The sequence below is a fragment of the Schistocerca piceifrons genome, chromosome 5 (assembly GCF_021461385.2).
Source record: "Schistocerca piceifrons isolate TAMUIC-IGC-003096 chromosome 5, iqSchPice1.1, whole genome shotgun sequence".
NCBI classification, from domain to species: domain Eukaryota; kingdom Metazoa; phylum Arthropoda; class Insecta; order Orthoptera; family Acrididae; genus Schistocerca; species Schistocerca piceifrons.
The window spans coordinates 311,226,860-311,241,810 of NC_060142.1; the positions used below are offsets into that span (position 1 = coordinate 311,226,860).

Consider the following 14,951-nt stretch of genomic DNA (forward strand, 5'->3'; position numbering starts at 1 on the left):
ATTTCATAATATTACAAATAACTGATTTAGCACGTTAGTCCTGTTATTTAAATGTGTTACGATGTTTTCATGTTTTACAACTGAATTTTTGACAGTGAATAGAAGATCTGTGTTCTTAAATGCGTCGCTCTCGTGGTCTTTCGACAGACAACGAAACTGCACTGGTTACCAGATGAATCAGTTGTATATATTTTGTATTGATATATCCATGTTACTTAAGACATATTGTCTAAAACTAGTCTGAAAGAGTACTCGAGTTAAATAACAGAAAATTATAAATAAATTAATTTTTGGAAATAATGCTGTAATTTTTGCTGTTTAGAGTACTTCAGCAGACATCTGTCTGCCATCGTGGAGAAAAGAACTTTTCTCTTTTTGCATTTTTCAATATAACTTTAACGATATAATAATTTTCCTCTACAGGATGAAAAGAACCAAATCCTTACCACAAACGCTTGGTTAAATTTGGTAAGTTCTGTGTTGGTATAGGGATGTATGCGATAAGCCTCTATTACTCACGAAACTAGATGGTACAACTTAGTTAAATTGTGAACAAACTAAAATCCTATATTTCCTGTCTAAGCGAAGCAATAAACGTTAAAGCTTATGCTACTGTTAAATCCTTTCAGAGCTACCGTAATGGCAACAGTCACGATCTCCGATATTACTCCTCGAACATTCATGAAAATTCAACAATTCCTTAACAGCCTCTCTTTTTTCAAAATGAACAAAAGCTGAAAACTTATGTTTCATTTGCAAACAAGACAAAATTTAGTTTCGTGTGCATATGTGGCTATCTGTGCTATTGGCCGAACGATTTTTAAAACTGGCCTACAAGTTTTTTAATATGTTTATACAAAATTTTTGATCGACGCTGATCTTCCACGTGAAAGATTTGTTTCCCTGTCCACTTACGAAAACAATATTTGCAACAACAAAAAATTTGGAGGCTGGTAATGCAGGCTTGGCAATAGAAATTAATTTTTGTTGCCAAGTCTCAATGCTTCAGTGTTGTCGAGCTTGTGAGAGATGGTCTTAATCTCTGGAAGTTTTTCAAATTGAAATTCACAGACATTTCTCTCACAAGGTCTATGCGTATGGTTTTGGTGTTTGCATTGTAACAATTGTAAACTAACATAAGCACATTTTCTTCTCATTGCATGTTAATAGGATGAGAAGAATCAGCTTCTAATAACAAACATATGGTTAAAACTGGTAAGTCAATTAACTCAAAACGAAACTTTTTAAACAAGAGGATAAAAAAAGTTGAGGCAAAGCGAAAATTGTAATTCAATTCATATGTGCTGAACGTCAAAAACGCCTGACTTTTCATTAGTTTGTGTTCCGCTTATTCACAACTTTTTCTATCCTCGCTACCTAAATTATTCTTTTAACTTATTTGGGAGATATAACCGTTAGAATGAAGAAAGTCACTTGTTTGGCGTATGAAACCTGCATGGACATATTAAAAGAAACGCCAAGTATTCCACATACGTAGCTTGACATTCTTGTCCGATATTTGCAAATATAATTTCTGTGTCGTATTGTTAATATTTTGCTTCAACTTACGCCATTTTGTAATTATGTCTCGTTCGTTACAATTTCCTGTATACTTAGGCAATGTAGATGCACTTTTCTATTTATTACCATTTTAACGACAATCAGTGGTTAAATAACTTCGTGTAAACCATTAGTATGTGAATTCACTCACAAATTAGAGACTACACCGCAGAACCCGTTTATACCCCTCTTAGACAGTAAATTGGTGCATTAATATGTGTTTAATAAGAAAAAAATTCAATTTTCACACTGATTTCTGTAAAGTCGTAGAAAATATCCGTTGATGCGGTTTGATAAAAAAATGTAATAGGTCGTCAATTTAACTTTACTCAGGTGTTGGGAAGCCTTTTCGTGAACTGACAAACACTACGTTTCATGGGATGGGCGTTAAGAAAAATTCTGAACTGAAAGACAATTTTAAATATCCCTGTAAAAAATAAAGGGTTTCTAAAAGTCTTATTTTAAGAAAGACTTTAAAGAAGACTCGTGTATGCATCTAAGATGAAATGAGATAAACTAACTTTAAATACCTCTGCTATAAACCAAAGAACACAAAGCGATAAAAATAATCAATACATATCTGATTAAAACTGTAGATGTATATTTCTGTTTTGCAAGTTTATCTTTGTATATAGTATTGTAAATATCTGTAGTGTATTACCTGAGGTAAGTAGCAGCAATATGGCATGCATTTGTAGTTCAAGACTAGTCATACACCTACTGCATGGGAGTTAAGAAAGTAGTGTAACTATAGGCCTGTAGTTGCTTAGCCTGCAACGCTTAGTGAAGCTTCGAAGGAGGGACGACCTCTGTTTCCCGCGGTTTTCTGTCGGGAATTAATTAACGTCTTTTCTAAGTAAGATATCCTGCATGTCCGAAATTCCGTTTATAGAAATAACTATCCCCGAATGAACACACTACACCTATCTCAGCCAGCTTCATGTTTGAAGTTTTGGAGACGAGAGTCTACCCGCGTTGATTACATCTCTTGTTTCGGAACAGCGTCATGTTGTAAAATAAGCCTATGTTTCGAGTATCATTGACTATGTCTTTAATGACACTACGTCCGTGCAGCTCTTCATTCTCAACTGGGTCTCAATCTCTCATACAATCATGTAAATAGCGAGCCTTTGTAGTGCGCATTTCGAAGGCTTAGGTTCCTTTCCTCGAACTGTCCGAGGGAAAAAAAGTCTTATGCCGCCGTACGCATGAAAAAAAACATACTTTTGGGCGCTCGATATTGTGGTCTCCACCAAACACATGCGCACACACTCACTCACTAAAACACACACACACACACACACACACACACACACACACACAATATTATGGGGCAAGTATGACTGATAATGATAAAAAGATAAATTTTATTATTAAAATACACAACATAACTTGGATGCCCCTTATATTGCACATGTCTTTAAACGTATCTAAAAAGGTTTACGAATTTGTAATTAGGTTCTCTTAGTTCAGTCCCCGTCAGCCGAACATGACGGTTACGTATGATAACACCAATTTCCGCTGACAACAGAGATCGGTTTAATGTGAGAAACAGGTATATCATTGGTTCTAAATATTTATACGAAACTATTATCGGATTTCGGAGAGTCGACAAAAATCGGTGTTTTATTTGGAATACGAAGATTCATACCGCACTCTGCAATCTCAGTCGACATCATAGGCATGTGAAATCCTCCCGCCCTCGTCTGTCGCAATTCATGGGAGCGGTATTGATTTATGATTCAAGTTACACCATACGCTAACAGCACTTGAAGGGCTGATATTAGTCACGGACGGATATATGCAGTACGAAAAGTGCTGTGTGCACTGTGACTTCTCAAGCGCCTCAGAGGAATGCGAAGACATTGAACAATGAATGGCAGTACACTCGTCTTAGTCACCAATACATTTTTTTTAATTTATCATCTCATTACGCGTTTCGGAATAATCCCATCATCAAACCTGTGGTATAAACACACAATACAGATCACGATGTGGAGAGGTATATACGTACATTGCAACAATGTAGTGAAGCTGAGAAAGGGCGTGTCGTCCTCTGTGTCCTCCTACTCCACTCCGAAACACCGTCAGTACCCAAACTGACACAACCAGTTCGAAGTGGCACAATGTAAACAGTTTTACCAGTAGGTGACCTTAGCGGCAGTACGCGTATGACAATCGCAAACTTATACAACACTTGTTTCAAAGTACTTGCCTTTTTTAACATACATGCTATGCTGTTTATAAAAGGTGTGCTGCTAAATTAACCATCTTGAACAAGGCTGCAGTTATTACATTCCAAGCTGCTACATTCTGAACATAAGAAGTGACTTAAGTCGAAACAGCTCCGTACATAAATTTTATCCAAAACGTTAAAAGCAGTTTTAAGTGGCACATCAAAATTACAAACAGCTCAATAAATATGAGCCTTAAACTGTGGAAGGAAAGGAGAGCAGACAGTTCAGGTGTGCTTACAAGGCAGCACAACCAGTTATGCCCTGGTAACTGGTAATGCTTGTAACATCGATATCGCCCATTACAGTTACACTGCACAGACTGTCAGTAATTGTAGTTAAAACTTCTTACCAAAAAAAGCCGTATTTGCAATGCTTCAGGATGTTATGATTAAACCCACACATATAGCGAAGAAGGGGCTGTTAAATACCCCAAATTCAAACAACTATTTAAACAACAGTATATGACAGTGAAATTGTTAAAAAAACGTCTCTGCAGATTGGTTGAAATTTTGACTGGTATGCACTATTGTGTGCAGACAATTTAACTCGCACGTACTGTTACTTACATTTTTCATTGAAACTGGCGTAGTGAACATGTACAATATTTGTGGGTTTAGTCACAGCAGGCTGAAGCACTGCAGCTATGGCCTTGTAGAGAGGAATTTTCAACTATAATTGTTTTTGTGGAGAAATTGTAATGACCGATGTCGTTGCTGCAAGCATTACCTGGTAACAGGGTATCGCTGGCACTGCTGCCTTGTACACACACTAAGTGTAAGCGCTGCTTTCCTTCTAAGTTATAAGATTCATGTTTATTGAGTTGTTTGTCATTTTGACCTGCCACCTAACATTCCTTTTAACGTTTTGGAAGGAATTTATGTACTACGCGGTTTCACAATCTAGCAGCTTCGAATATAGTATCTGCAGCCTTCTTGCAATGTGGTTATTTTATTAATAAAACATTTATACACAGCATAGTATGGAAGTTAAATAATACATGTACTTGTTTTACAGGCGACAGCGTATTGTGCATTGACTTTGACTGGTACGTTTCTGACCTTCACTGGGTTTTTTAGTGTATGTCTGTTAATATCTTGTCTTGAATCGGATCTTTCATACCACAGTTCTGATGATGGGGTCATCCAGAAACACGAAATGAAGTTATGAATAAGAAAGTATATTGGTGACCAAGACCAGTGTATTACCAATCAGTGCTAAGGATACGCGCTGATCTCCTGAGAGACTGCTTGTTTAAAGTAACGAAACACGGAAATGCTCTCCACCTAATTTTCAAGTGGTAATACTTCAAATAAAAATTAAAAGCTGCTATCATTTGAGCACATCAGCCTTGAGTTCAACTTTTATCTGTTCAACGCAACACACAAAGCTATAAGATAATTAGAGTTTTGTGCAGCTAGTTCCAAAAAAATAGAACTGCACCGAAACACAGTGCGATAAATTGTGATGGAGACCACATACTATGATGGCAGAAAGATAGCACCATCTTGCAACACGATGTAGTCACCAGGGAGATTAAGCATATATTTAACCACAACTTCTACAATGAAGCAGTTACACGGTGAAGCAGAGCCACAATTTACAACCCAGTTTTAATCGCGAATGTATTCCTCCGTGCTGCGTTACTGAATTCTTCCTGCAGACTACGCCGCCGCGATTACAAGGTTGCTGCATCTTGGCGTATTTAACTGACAGCTATTAGGCTGCAGCTGCAGCAAGAGGTTATCCTTAGAGCCGAAAAACACAGCTTTGAAACCTTGTAACGCTAATCATGAACATCGGACGGACAAAACTTTTAATGCCATTTTGCACAATTTGTTTGCGATCGCTTTTCGATTCGAAGATACTCCACACATTTTTACAACACAAACCAAATACGTGACCACCCCGACACAGCCGAAGGGACAGAGAAAGCGACCTTCCGATGATAATCGAAACAGGAACTGCATGGGATAGCGTTTACTGCGGCGATAAACATCCAGTACTTTCATTCCAGTGTTTCAACATGCATCGGCGCACTATTGCCCCCCCCCCCCAAAAAAAAACCTTTATAGCACGCATCTCCGTTAGAAAAATTGTACACATAAGTCGCGTCTTTAGGAGAAAAGAGACGTAAATGAAGACAGTGGCCCTAATAACAGAACGTTTTTGAGTGTATTACATGTTCGAACTTCGGGAGTTACATATACCAAACCTGGAAATGGCATTCATTAATTAAATAGAACCTTTTGACACTCTGTTGATGACTGTGACAAGTATGTTAGGTTTCAAGCGATCCTTCAGTTGAAAGCTTATTCATGATCAGGACGACTGCAATAGGCGGTACAGGGAAGGAAATATCCTTCGTAAGTGCAATGCTGTTGAAAGTTGGGAAATTTTGTGAATTGCACGACTTACGGGAACACAACCAACAAGAAGGCCGAATATATTCGCAAGAACTGTGTTTTTAGCCAAAGAGATAAGGCAGGTTTTATAAGAAATTGAAGAGTCACTGGACCTTACGAAAGTAAATTCGTCACATTCATCAATTACTTAACACTGCATGTCAAATGGTGATAAAAGCATCATATGTACACTGAGATATGTTTTGTTCTTTGAACACTGTGTCCTGAAATTTCCTCTGGTTACTTTCTTGTAACCACGTAATACATACATGGACTGATAGGAGTGGGTCTGGTAAAATTTTACAAAATTACTTCTGCCTCTTCTTATTCAATTCACGGAGTAGATTTACAGTCTGATCCTTCTTCACTGACGCTATTTGTCCATCGGATATCCTAATCCGCTCTTTTATGTTAGTTTGTTTAACTGAGCTTTAACCTCATTCTCTTGATAAGTTGCTCTCATTTTATGCATCTTTGCTACATTTTTTTCATTTACACAGTGTATACGTACTTTGTTCTCTTATAATATTGTTTTTCATTTGATTTCTGATTGTACATCCTTCAATTTTCCTTAAAAATTTCATTTCAGCCGTCTGTTTTTTTTTTCTTAGTAAATGCCCAAGATTCGCTTCCTTATTGTCGTGCTGGGGTAGCCATCACTTCGTATCGTTCCTTATCTTGTCACTGTATGAAACATTCAGTTTATTAGTGGCGTCGTTTTCATATTCGTAACTATTAACACAACCTAATAGCTGAAAGTGTGCCATTCGTTTCACTGATCGTCCCGCCAGTACTATGTCGCACCGTGCTGCAAATTTCCTTTTGAATGCCATTACTTTAGTGTTATTTACTGAACACACAATGCTCACTCTTAATGAAGAAAAGGTGCCTACGGGTGTAAAAGAGCACACCTTTCCAGTTCAGGCGGCTGAACTGTCCTTCAGGGTATCCGAATCATGCCATACAACTTTACTTTACTTCAATGAAAATTTTAGGTGTTAGTTCCTACGTATTTCAGTTCGGATATGTACTGCAAACTGGAGGTCGTTATCTGCCTTGTAAATAACTGTTTGTTTTCTGAATAATTTTCTGTCATCTGAAGAATTATGTAATGAAAACAGCGGGTAATTCGTTAGACAAACTTACTACCCATAAGAGTTACCTGTAACGGTTTTCTTCGAACTATCAAACAGCTGCGGCTGTTTCTCGGACGTATGAGTGTCACGCACAGGTTAATTTCATTCAAAAATATTTATACAACTGCACTGATAAAAACTGAGCTGAAGGAAATTCGTAGATACAAACAGTCAGGCTCATGGATAGCTAGTCGAATTTTCTTGAAGGTTTCAACTTGTTTGAGGTCTCTTCCATCATTTACCATATGTGCTTTTCTAAAAATTCTAGTGTTTAAACGCCCATCATTTTTTCTCTTTCTCCATCTGCTGCTCTTTCCGGTGCCAACATAACTATTCATCGTTGTCGTCATCTGGTAAGGTAAACTTCTTCCCTCTCCATTTGGTTTTCGTACTTCTTCATTTCGTACATTATCCGTCCACTTGTGTTTTAACATACTTAGGTAACACCACATTTCAAATACCTCCCTTCGCCTTCTCTGCAAATTCTAGCAATCCAGTTCTCACTTTCTTGCTATTACTGTTTGATAAAAAGCATCCAGACGCCTCCCAGTGGATATTTAATATGGGGGTGTCCACCCTCAGCGTGTATGACTTGTTCAAATCTGCTGGGGACCCTTTCAGTAAAGTGTCTGAATGTCTATGGAGGAATGGCAGACCACGCTTCCTCAAGAGCCGAAATCAGAGGAGGTAATGAAGTTGGACGCTGGGGTCTGGAACGAAGCCGACCTCCTAACTAATCCTAAAGGTGTTCCATTAGGTTCACGTCAGGACTGTGTGCAGGTCAGTTCATTTCAGGAATGTTATTGCCTCACAGATGTGGGGGTGCTTTGTCATGCTCAGCAAACAGTCAACGCCTCCCAACCGTCCCTCTACTGTACGCAGTGCACATTGCTGAAATTTCTGTTCATGCCGTATTGCGTTTAGCGTCTTCGTAAGCGCAATAAGGCCATCAAATCCTAACCACGGAAAACACCTCCATACCTTAACACTGCCTCCCCCGTTCTTCACTGTTGCAGCAGACTGGGTCTGTCAGTAGAGCTCAGCGACTGTGGACGTTGACTAGCCATTGAATGCCACCTGAATAACTAATCTTTGAGGGTCATTTGAACACCGAGCGAGGTGGCGCAGTGGTTAGCACACTGGACTCGCATTCGGCAGGACGACGGTTCAAACCCGCATCCGGCCATCCTGATTTACGTATTCCGTGTTTTTCCTTAATCGCTTCAGCCTAATGCCTGCATTGTTCCTTTGAAACGGCACCCCCGACTTCCTTTCCCATTCTTCCTTAATCAGATGGGACCGGTGACCTCGCTATTTGGTCCCTTCCCCCAAATCAACCAACCAACCAACCAACATTTGAACACTACCCAAGTCGACTGTCGGTGATGTCACTGTAAAGTAGAATCGCGAACGAACAACTACAACTAAACCAAGATCAGGCAGGTCTCATGTACTGAGGGTCACTGATCGTTGAGCATTGTGGAGGCCAGTTGCAAAAATTCGCATGAAAGTCGGTAGAAGGAAACATTTGTGAGTTCCAAAGAGCTACTAGCAGTCCGGCCAGCACAGTAGCTATGCGCAGGGAATTATAAAGACTGGGTTATTATGGTCGAGCAGCTACTCAAAAGCAACGGTTTTTTGTGGTCAGTTTTAGCGACGGTTGAGGTGGTGTATGGTGGGAAGCCACTGGACAGTAGATGACTGGAAACGAGTGATTTAGAGGTGAATCAGGCTGTATTCTGTGGCAATCCGACATCGGAGTTTGGGTTCAGCGAATGTTTGGAGAACGATACCTACCATCATATCTAGTGTCAACAGTGGAGAACGGAGGAGGTAGCGTTAAGGTATGGAGTTGTTTTCCGTGGTTAGGGTGTGGTGCCCTTATTGCGCTTAGGAATACGCTAAATGCGGTGGGATGTGAACAAATTTTACAGCATTGGCACTGAGTACAGTAGAGGAACAATTGACGATGATCGTTCGCGTCAGCATGACGAAGCACCCCACATCTGTGAGGCAATAACATTCCTGAAATGGACTGGCCTACCCACAGTCCTGACTTAACCTAATGAAACTTATTTAGGATGAGTTACAAGGTCAGATTCGTTCCAGACGCCAATGTCCAGCTTCACTATCTCCTCTGGTTTCGGATCTTGAGGAAGAATGGTCTGCGATTCACCCACAGACATTCAGATACTTCACTGAAAAGGTCCCCATCAGATTTCAAGCAGTCATAAAGCAGTCATACATCCACTAACAGGTGGACCTATAACAGGACATCTGTTAAGACATCAGGGAATGACTTCCGTGGTACTAGAGGGAGCTGTAGAGTGCAAAAACTGTAGAGGAAGACAGAGATTGGAATACGTCCAGCAAATGATTGAGGATGTAGGTTGTAGGTGCTACTCTGAGATGAAGAGGTTGCCACAGGAGAGGAATTCATGGCGGGCCACATCAAACCAGTCACAAGACTGATGCCGCCCCCCCCCCTTTCAGCTCCCACCCCGCAAAAAAAAAAACAAAAAAAACTGCCTGTTGCTTTTTATCAAACAGTGTAATAGTAGGAAAGTGAGAAGCGGACCGCTAAAAATGGGGAGAACGCGAAACAGGAAGTATCAGAAATGTGGTTTTATCTCTACTGACAACCCAATAACACCCACCTTCTTTTATAAAGGCGGCGCGGCCTTTTCTGACTAGTCAGTTCTGCTTTACATACGGATGTCCGGATCTGTTATCAATAAAGTTCTTTTTATTGCAGAAAGCTATCTTTGTCTGCAGGAACCTACACAATTCTTCTTTTGTTTCTGCCATCTTATATAATCTTGTTTACTAGATAGTAGAATTCTTCCACCACTATGTCGTTGAAAATATTGATGTTACCTGAGTCCTCATTCTCCTTTTTACTGTTCTTCGTCACCTCCTTGAGCCATAATCTGTGCTACGTACGCTGTCGTTTCCTTCCTGAGTGATCCCTACATCGGATTAGGATGACTATTCCGATACACGAATCCCAACCCCACCGCAAGAGCGTCGAAGATTTATAAGGTTCTGGACGACTTTTTGGGGTTTCTTCCGAACAAATATTCCACAAAATTCAGGGAATCATGTTAAGTGATCATCGCATTAAAACCCATTAGACAGTCAAGACAATATTCTTTTTCCTGGGCTTACTCCGCATCTTCACGGGCCCAGCACGTTAGTCTGGATTTGGCAACGTTATTGGCAGAGCGTGGCCGGACACTCTTCCTGTCCCTCCCGCCCCCTACCCTTCTGAACGTGAATTGTACGATTATACTCCCATCTGTTTGCGTCTAGTAAGAGGCGCATTCAAGTTCTAAGGCCTCCGATTTTTTTTCTAATTAACTACTCACCTGAAATCGATGAAACTGGCGTTACTTCTCGACGTAATCGCCCTGCAGACGTACACATTTTTCACAACGCTGACGCCATGATTCCATGGCAGCGGCGAAGGCTTCTTTAGGAGTCTGTTTTGACCACTGGAAAATCGCTGAGGCAATAGCAGCACAGCTGGTGAATGTGCGGCCACGGAGAGTGTCTTTCATTGTTGGAAAAAGCCAAAAGTCACTAGGAGCCAGGTCAGGTGAGTAGGGAGCATGAGGAATCACTTCAAAGTTGTTATCACGAAGAAACTGTTGCGTAACGTTAGCTCGATGTGTGGGTGCGTTGTCTTGGTGAAACAGCACACGCGCAGCCCTCTCCTGACGTTTTTGTTGGAGTGCAGGAAGGAATTTGTTCTTCAAAACATTTTCGTAGGATGCACCTGTTACCGTAGTGCCCTTTGGAACGCAATGGGTAAGGATTACGCCCCAGAACATGGACACCATCATTTTTTCAGCACTGGCGGTTACCCGAAATTTTGTTGGTGGCGGTGAATCTGTGTGCTTCCATTGAGCTGACTGGCGCTTTGTTTCTGGATTGAAAAATGGCATCCACGTCTCATCCATTGTCACAACCGACGAAAAGAAAGTCCCATTCATGCTGTCGTTGCGCGTCAACATTGCTTGGCAACATGCCACATGGGCAGTCATGTGGTCGTCCGTCAGCATTCGTGGCACCCACCTGGATGACACTTTTCGCATTTTCAGGTCGTCATGCAGCATTGTGTGCACAGAACCCACAGAAATGCCAAGTCTGGAGGCGATCTGTTCAACAGTCATTCGGCGATCCCCCTAAACAATTCTCTCCACTTTCTCGATCATGTCGTCAGATCAGCTTGCGCGAGCCCGAGGTTGTTTTGGTTTGTTGTCACATGATGTTCTGCCTTCATTAAACTGTCGCACCCACGAACGCACTTTCGACACATCCACAACTCCATCACCACATGTCTCCTTCAACTGTCGATGAATTTCAATTGGTTTCACACCACGCAAATTCATAAAACGAATGATTGCACGCTGTTCAAGTAAGGAAAACGTCGCCATTTTAAGTATTTAAAACAGTTCTCATTCTCGCCGCTGGCGGTAAAATTCCATCTGCCGTACGGTGCTGCCATCTCTGGGACGTATTGACAATGAACGCGGCCTCATTTTAAAACAATGCGCATGTTTCTATCTCTTTCCAGTCCGGAGAAAAAAAATCGGAGGCCTTAGAACTTGAATGCACCTCATATTATCCACGCGAAAGTCTGAGGTTTTCGACTCGTGTACCTGATGTGGGACGTACGTAACAGCACAGTTTTCACCTACGCGGTTGTGGGAAACTGCCCAACCAGGTTGATCAGCACACCGACACACGTCATCGATATACCGGGCGGATTCGATTCGGGACCGTCGCTCCTCCCCGTATCATGGAAGCAGCTATGCGGACTGGCCTGACAGTTAAGTCAGTGGGTGCATAATATCCTAAATGATGTTCTGCCTACGGAGAATTCCCGTGTATGAGGCGTTCGCCTTTCATGGGTTCAGACCGAAAATGATCTAAAATGAATTTAATATCATATGGGCAAGAGCTAATGGACAAGCTCAAAGAATATATGGTGATTTCGTGTGGGTGTAAATTAAACGATTATTCCCAAGAGACAAAAGTGGCGTTAAAAGAACGAGTTGGCAACGGTCAGTCTGCTCAGAAAGAAAATGAAACTCATTTCTTCTACAGAAAAAGTGATGGCATGTGTTTTTTGAAAATCATGGGATATATATTTGAAGAAGTGTGAGAGTGACGATTCCTGATGATACTATGTTACGGATCATTTAAATAGCGAGTTAATACACAAAGGACCAACACTGGCAAGCAAAAACTTGTTTTTGTAATGGCAGTACATCACCCGCAAACGTAGAAAAAGCGCACGTGGAAAATTTTCTTTTCCCTTCTAGTCGAATCCTCGGCTTCATATGCCTTCTCTTTTATAATCTTGGAGTGAGGGATTTCACTTACGGCGAAGAATTTAGTTGTGCTGTAAGCTTGGATTACAGATACTCGGAAACCGATTTTTCTTCTGAAGAAGATAAAAGAAGCTGGAATGTCGGTGGATCCTATCCGTTAGATGCCGAGTAGATTGTATTGAGGAATATTTTTTTTCCAAAAAGAATATTAATTACTGCCAATCTTGATCTTGATGACTGTCACAGCTGACAAATTTTAATTATTATTGGAAACCAGTTCAGCTGCATAATTACACATTTATTGTGTAGGCTGCGCTCTTAGAATATTAGCAACTTGCCGAGGCGTACTAAAGACTTGACATAAATTGTCTGGTTGCCGAATGTAGAGTTGAAGCACAAAGCCAGAAAGTATGACCAGAAACATCCTTCCAATCGCTTCGCGGAATTTTGGCGAGCATACACAGTATGCTGCGTACATTCTGGGCAATTTACTGTACGCATGATGCCATGTCCGCTCGCCTTTCTTCCGCCAGGAGGTCGGAAGGATGTTTCTGATCATTGGTTCTGGTTCTGTGCTTCGACACTGCATACGATAAGCAGACCATTTATATCATGACTTTAGCACAACTCGGCAACCTGCAGATGTTTTAAGAGTGCAACCGGTTGTAGCACAATAAATTTGTAATTATACAGCTGCGTAGTTTTCATTAATCGTTAGATTGATAATTATTATGCCCACTTAAATATCAGATGTCATAAACGATGACTGGGCACAATGGAGTACCATACGAATGATTATATTACAGTGTTTTAATAAGTAACGTACTTTGAAGGCTGCTACCCACACAGAACATATGCATCCTAACATCCTGTCAGAAAATCAGATCCCCGTGCACGTCTCAGTCACTGCTTGAAAATACTGGAATTACTTGATATTCGCGGCGTGCAATGCTTTTTCAGTCTTCTGTTGTTCGGCAATATTTATTCACTATATTTCATTTTATGCTGCCTACATTGAGTTTAAGTCACTTGTTAGCTTATTTATTCAAGTCACTCTAATTTTTTACATGGTAACATTTTCACTACGGACTTCATTAAAAGTGTGCGCTGGACGTATTGATATATTCAGTCACAGAGAGATTAAGCTAACCGGATTTCTATTTTAGGAATTCCAACTTGTCCCCCACGGATAGGAACTGCAATCAAATTCAGTTTCGCTCACATCTTACGTCCAAATGGCATTCCATTTTAAAATTTGTTTCAGTAAGAACACATGAAGAAAGTAAATGCTTTGAAGGATACCCACATACGTAACTCATTCTCAGAATCGTAAATACTGCCGGCCGCAGCTGCTAAACGCTGGAATAGTGCCGGGCACCTTACAGCACTCTGATCTCAAAATGAAGAGTGTTTCAGGTTGAAACATAACCAGTTTTACGCTTACCATTTGCTCTTAAAGTATGCCATAACGTACTCTTCTTATTTGTCCATTTATTGAAATTCACAGTTAGACGCGCCATTTTTTCCTTCAGAATCGTAGTTACTTCGTCTTATTTCGCCGTCATCCAAGCCAACGACAGAGACTATGTTAAGAAATGAGTATATGAGGGCTGTCAGCAACTATATGTGATGATATACCTAGAAGACTTAATTTATCTGCAAAAATGACTACATTAATCTGATGATAAATTAATTGTCACTCCGTGACGCTTATGGTAGAGCTTATAAGCTGACCAATCGGTTTTGGTCCCCAGTTCTAGAACTTTTTCTGACTGTTTTTAGGTTCATTACTGTAGGGTGTTCGTCGATTTCCTGAAGTACATTAGTTTTAAACAAACCTTAGATTCAAGGCGGAAAGAAACAAGTTAACACACTGAAAACACACACATGTTGATCACAAAATGGAAAGTGGAAGTGATATATGCCATGCGACACATGTGGGAGAAAGAACGCCAGAAATCAGCCAGCTGGAGCATTGAAGCTAACGAATACATCTCCAGGGCCACAAGCATGAGTTACCAGCGCTGGAAATCGCCACTGAGGATGCTTCCCAAATAAAAGAAGCGAAACACATATGACAATAAACAAACTGCCTTCATTCAGCTGCATCGACGGAACACACCTCCACGAGTTAACATAAGCTGCAATACAAATACAGTGTTCCTACGAACAACATAAAAAAGTGTTACCACAAAAAGAACTGTTAAGGAACTATACTGGACGAATTTGCGATGCACATGCAACTTGTAAATTACACATGTAAACTCAGCAGTGCCA

The 14,951-nt window shown here is 40.6% G+C and overlaps 1 protein-coding gene across 1 annotated transcript in view; it reads left to right on the plus strand.

Moving 5' to 3' along the window:
* The window catches only part of LOC124798964 (neuronal acetylcholine receptor subunit alpha-7-like), a 347,863-nt gene that overhangs the window by 12,109 nt on the left and 320,803 nt on the right, over nucleotides 1-14,951 (plus strand). Inside the window, exon 3 of the mRNA XM_047262499.1 lies at nucleotides 424-468. Coding sequence (XP_047118455.1) covers nucleotides 424-468 — 45 coding nt within the window. The remainder of the gene's footprint in view (nucleotides 1-423; nucleotides 469-14,951) is intronic.